The sequence below is a fragment of the Lycium ferocissimum genome, chromosome 1 (assembly GCF_029784015.1).
Source record: "Lycium ferocissimum isolate CSIRO_LF1 chromosome 1, AGI_CSIRO_Lferr_CH_V1, whole genome shotgun sequence".
NCBI classification, from domain to species: Eukaryota; Viridiplantae; Streptophyta; class Magnoliopsida; order Solanales; family Solanaceae; genus Lycium; species Lycium ferocissimum.
In genome coordinates this window covers 22,915,276-22,921,187 of record NC_081342.1, presented here as the reverse complement: position 1 = coordinate 22,921,187, position 5,912 = coordinate 22,915,276, and the positions used below count along the sequence as shown (strand labels likewise).

At 36.4% G+C, this 5,912-nt stretch overlaps 1 protein-coding gene across 2 annotated transcripts; it reads right to left on the bottom strand.

The window, feature by feature from the left end:
* Positions 1–931: 931 nt before the first annotated feature.
* On the bottom strand, positions 932–5,617 carry LOC132052531 (F-box/kelch-repeat protein At3g23880-like). Of its 2 annotated transcripts, XM_059444125.1 has the most exons (3): positions 3,825–5,617; positions 1,615–3,597; positions 932–1,561 (listed from the first exon to the last, which is right to left on the bottom strand). In XM_059444125.1, exon 1 carries the CDS (start codon positions 5,404–5,406, stop codon positions 4,201–4,203), a length of 1,206 nt encoding a protein of 401 aa, XP_059300108.1. In that variant the 5' UTR covers positions 5,407–5,617; the 3' UTR covers positions 932–1,561; positions 1,615–3,597; positions 3,825–4,200. The 2 variants fall into 2 exon arrangements, with proteins under 2 accessions (XP_059300108.1, XP_059300099.1); XM_059444116.1 differs by lacking the exon at positions 932–1,561 and having other exon boundaries at positions 1,589–3,597.
* Between the last annotated feature and the right edge of the window lie 295 nt (positions 5,618–5,912).

Here is a 5,912-nt window from a genome sequence, read left to right as displayed (position 1 = left end):
AAAAAAAAATGGCATTTGAACTGTTGATGAACAGGACAGAGCATAAAAGGTTCCCCTTGCAAATGTGCATATTCCTCCAGATACACAATGAGCTTTCAGCTTACCAGTTTCAACTATATGAAAGCAAAGAAACAAAACGAACCCTAACCCCAAATCGATCGAGCAGCATCCCTCCCCCCCCCCCCCAACCCCACACATACACACTAACAAAACAGCATGGCCAAAAAGACAGTAAAGTAGAAAAATCCATGTTAGTCAAAAACCTGATAGTGGTTCATGTCAATGCTCAACTTAGTCAGTAGATATTCAATTTTACATTATACATCAGTCAAGATGCTATGTACTACTGCCCACAAAACCCTTAGAACTGTTTCGCCTTTCTAGACCTTTTCACTGCAGTAACAACAAAACAGAGATTATGCAAGAAGCAAAATTGGTATCCATGGTCAGTAACATCACGTAGTAGAACCACATATATTAGGAACAAAGAAGAGAACTTCCTATCATCCAAGTGACCAAACCTTACATGTCATCTCAATTATTCAACCAGTTACTCGTTTAAGGATGTGTGCTTCAGCATTTTTAGTTTCAGCAGGAAGGCCATTCCACATGGCCGTCAAGCGTGTGCAGGGTGTTGATGAGTGTATCATTATCTTCCGACTTACATTCGAAGTACAATGTACCATCTATGCCGGTGAGGAATGACGACGAAATTCAGGTTGTCAATGGGCAGGGGCGGATGTACCAAGAGCCCAGGGTGTTCACCCGAACACCCTGGATAAAAAATTACAGTGTATATTTAGGGTAAATTTTATGTGTTTATGTACATATATTAACTTTTGAACACCCTGAACATATATTACAGTGTATATTTAGGTTCAATTATTTTTCCGAACACCCTGAGTGAAAATCCTAAATCCGCCACTGTCAATGGGGACCTACAAAGGTTGAGACTTGAGAGGGCAAGTGTACCGCAAGAAATGGGTGATTCACGCCCCTAGGGATTTGGACTACTAGTACGAGCACATCACGGGATGTATGGGTCGAACTCTGCTGCAGAAAAAAGCTTGGTATTTAAGAGGAGAAGGGTGGAGGGGCAAGCCCAGTATCCACCAAGCTTCAAACCTTGCACCACAAACCCATGGGGATTTCTCGATTATAAGAAAAAGGGTGATTCACATTGACTGTACAACTAGAGAGAAGGTCAATGGATCTACTGTTAATGTTGGTATTCACTGTTCTAAGATGTTATTACAAAACTCAGGCTTGACAAAGACAGGAAATCAGTACTTGACCGAAAGGCTAAGGGACGTGCAGCTGCTGACAAGGACAGGGGTACTAAGTTTACTGCTGGGGATATCATGCAGACTGTTAGTTTATTTTTCACTCATCAGTTCTTTTTAGTTACTTTATTGCTATTTTAGCAAGAAATTATTTATCTCAGAATGTTTCGGTTTATTAGTGTACTTGAGACATCGAATTATGTTGGTCCTTTTTTGGTTTAAACTGAATGGTGATAGATAAGAGTTCAACTTTGGGTAAAAAAAAAACTAGAGTTCAACTTTGGGTAAAAAAAAAAACTAGAGTTCAACTTTGGGTAAAAAAACCTAAGACTAATTCATCCCTTCTCTTTATATCTCTTCAAAAAGAAGATAAGGTTAACAAACAAACAACTGTTTTGGTTCACTGTCAGAACGAAGACAATTTTGCCAACCTGCTCATTTGAAGTTAAATCTAATAAGAGTGCTTTTAAGTCTTAAGGGTTCAAATTCCCATCCTAAGCAATCCTCTACATTCGGCGCAAGCTTCCTACCAATGATCTGTCTAGGTTTACCCACTGATCTTCCATTATGATTTTGTAAGTAAACAATAACTTTGACGTCAAGAGAAAGCAGACTGACATAAGTTTTACAAATGTTTGGATCCACAGACCGCCAGAACTTCAAAGTAACATCATATTAGATGCAGTGTTCTTCATTTCAAATTTTCAGTTCCTTCAAATCAGAATGAATAAGAATAACTTTTTAATTAGGTATAGTATTGCTTTGCTGTACCATAAGTGCATCAGATACAACCCAGCAACCAGCACAAACAGAAGAAATCTAATCAAACCCTAGAACTAATCATGAAAATAGAAAAGCCAATAACAAATCACAAAGTTTAAAGAATGCAGAGCAATCGCTAACAATCAGATAACCAATTATGCTCAGAGTGACTGAACAAGTACGGCAACGAAAAGATTGGAAAATGGAAAAATTAGAGGAGAAAGAAGAAGGAACAGAAGACTTCCAAGAACAAAATAATAACGATAAAATAAGAGAAGAAAAGCCCAACAACACTTAGGGGTGGTGCAGAAGGCAGCAGAATGTTACAGGATAGAGGAAGAAGAACAACTACAGAGAAAAATCATACTCATTGCAATTCATGCAGTCAGCAAGGAGTATATCAGTTGTTCCTTACACCAGCATTCACTTCTTGAAAGTTCAATAGTACATAACATTTAACTAAACACCTCCTAGATAAAAGGGAGTGTAGATTTTAGGAAGAAGTGCCATATGCATGGTCTACATCATGTAGCAAACATAACTCTTAATTAGAAACTACATTCTTGTTTAAGGTAAAGTATGAGCTCCATTTCCCTACCAACTACATTTGAGACATGTCCCATTCAACTTTTAAGCACTAAACAGGAAACAATTATATATATCTTATCTGATATCTAGATGGAACATGATGCAACTTCAAGTAGTATATATGCACTATACATATTCTATTATTAAATGCCAAAAGAATAAAAGCTAAGAATAAATAACAAGCTACTCGTACGGATCCAATATACTATTCTAGCAAAAATGGGTAACTTATTGATTTAGAGAAGGAGATTTACATGAAACCATGCCCCTCTCTAGCTCTAGTAAATCTAACTCACAAATACAAACCTCTTGGTTCTTTCCCTTTTCTCCTTCATATTGTTCCACTAATGCACATTAAGTTACCTTGGCCGGCGCTACATTTCTCCCTTGCTTCCTCAATTTAATGGCTTACAAAAGACGCAAATCAACAAATTGATATAAGGCGATGCATGTCTATCAAACGCTTGACATTGTCTCTTAATTCACACAAGGATTATCTAGTTTTCCTTATTACAGCTTTGCTACATTGACTTAGGTCAATTTTTCAAAATATCATGATACATCGTTGATGCATATGAGTAGGAGTTACACTTGAAATACTTTAAACAAGTTCATCTCTCACTTGGTGGTACATAACAATTGCACCTACTTAGTTTAGCTTTAATAATGTGAAAGATAGAACATAACGTACAAGAATTTTTTTCCTAAAAAAAGTCGAATTATAAATACTCTAAGCATGATAAAGGAGTTTACTATTGTAGGAAACTGCTGTTAGAAATAACAACAATGAAAAAGGTTTGTATTTTCCTTTACTTCTTTTAGACAGGGCCTTCTTAAATATAGCTCATTCTCATATCTTTTTCTCCTACATTTCCATGTCCTTTGGTACACCACACACAATCATGATCACATGTCAAGAATTTGTTTCCTAAATATAGCTCATTTTCATAGCTAAATTTGCTTCCTAAAATGCTCTATCTTGCAATATACCATTGCATATGTCAACATTATGCCCAAACTAAAAGACAATGTAGCCTTTGATTGACCAAATAAGTAAACCAATGAGAAGATAGTCCTAAAGAAAATATACAGTTAGCAACTGGCAGCACGGAAAGAATAAAACTTAGTGGAAAACAAGAAATTAGCTATTAGGAGCAAGGAAAAGTACCAAAACAAGATACTATTTCAGACCTTAACTGATGTTCCGTCATTCCTGTGGTTCCTCCTTCACCCTATTAAGTTTTCACCTAAAGAAGATTATTGGAGAAGCCCCTAGATCAAACAATAAGCCTTGGAAGTGCTACACACAGGGGTTATTGGTGCATTTCACCTATCAATACTATAGGCAATGTTGAGTGCCATTTAGTTTGACGATTAAGAAACCACGAACTTTAATCAAATAGTTGCTCTTGCAAAAATTATTGTTTCATGAAGCAAAAAGGAAAAATGGCCAAAAAGATATGCAAGCAGATATGGTTCAATCAATGATACCAGTAATAGGAATGTCTTCTGCTATATTTGACAAAAGAAAGAAAAGTTTGAGAATCAATGTACAGAGAACTCCTCTTCATCTACACTTTTTCAGCCCTCGTTTTTGCTGCATCCTTGGTTTCTTCTGGCGGAAGGGCAAAACGAGGCTTTCAATGTAGATGTTTGCATCCCGAAAGTCAGCACAGTTGGTAATGTTTCGATATCTTATCGAGTCATCCTTTAGATTGTAAATCATGAAAGTTGATCCATCCTCAAACAAAATTTGACTTTTATTTGACATGCAAAAGAGCGGACAAAACAGATGATTCAACGGATTATTGGGAGGATTGATGGTCAACATTTTTATCCAAGATTCTTTAACCCCATACTCCTTCATAACCCACACATCTGTGTAAGTCTTCCCATTATTACAAACCACAGAAAGATCACTTCCCAACACTCCTAGCGTAAGGTCAAATTTTCCTTCTCCGTAGCAGGGGTGCTCCACCTTTCCATATTTCCCATCAGCCAAATTAACAGAAACGATGTCCCGACCATTAAGCCCAACACGATCAATAGCACTAAGACCAGCAATAAAAGTAAACCAATGAAGCTTCCCATTCACAACCATACCCGACTTACCGACTGGCAACTCACCATGAAAATCATCAGTACTTCTCCAACAGTGACTATTTAGACTATATATTTTGACATGACACGAACCCTTATTATCTGAAGTAGTAATACCAACTACCTTGTAATCATCATGAAGTTCATCATATCCAAAACCATACATTAAAAAGTATTTAGACCTCAATGTAGACCTAGAATAAGGCAATTTCTTGAACATCCTAATTGATGGATTCCAAAGAAAGTTATGTTGTTCCTCAATGGTAAAACAAATCAACCCATTGACTGAACCTACAATACTAAGAGATTTATGGGGTAGTTTCATAGGATAATCCAAGTCAAATGCATGGGTAACAGAGTCGTTATAAAGTAAGGAACGAAGGGAACAGTACATAAGATTGTTGTTAGGTTGACGAGGACCCAACATAAGTGCATGGTTGGTGTAGTCCTTGTTATTAGCACATATACTGAGATGGGTCTTGATAAATTCAGGGCTAGAGATTAAAGCAAGCCAAGACTTGGACACACACCTGAATTTCAAGAGGGGTTTCACTCGTAGCCTTGATAGGATTTCAGTGATGAGTTCTGGTGGAAGGTCAAGGTTTGTCAAGTGCATTGAAGTTGATGGAAATTGAGAATCCATTGTTGGTTTGCCGCGTTTTGGGTCTTCCATTTGGGTAGCACAAGTTTGAGCTCTCTCTTGGACACGAAAATCTTACAAGCCGTTTCTTTTTCTATGTATAAGAAAGATAAGATTGTGATTATCATAAGGTTATGCTCTCAACGAGTCATCTACTTGTTGCTTCCCGTAGAAGAACTATTATGTGGATAGTTATTGAACCAAAATTTGAAATGTTAGTGGTTTTTTTGCGTTTTGCGTGTCGGTGGAGGGCCTCATTTCCCTCACAGTCCATTTGGGGTAGATTCTACTCATTCCGTGTCAAATCATTTTTCCTTTTTTTGTTTTGCAGGCCTATCAAGAAATACTGTTTCAAATTATATGAACATATTATTATTTGGAGAGTTATAAGGTAGGTTTTTAATCATGTTTTTTCATTTTTTTTAAATTATTTGAATTATAAATTATCATAACTTATAATATTTTTTATATAATTTTTAAATATATAAATTTTATTTTTACAATCTTGAAAAACTTATGTCAAAATATACGGTCAAAGT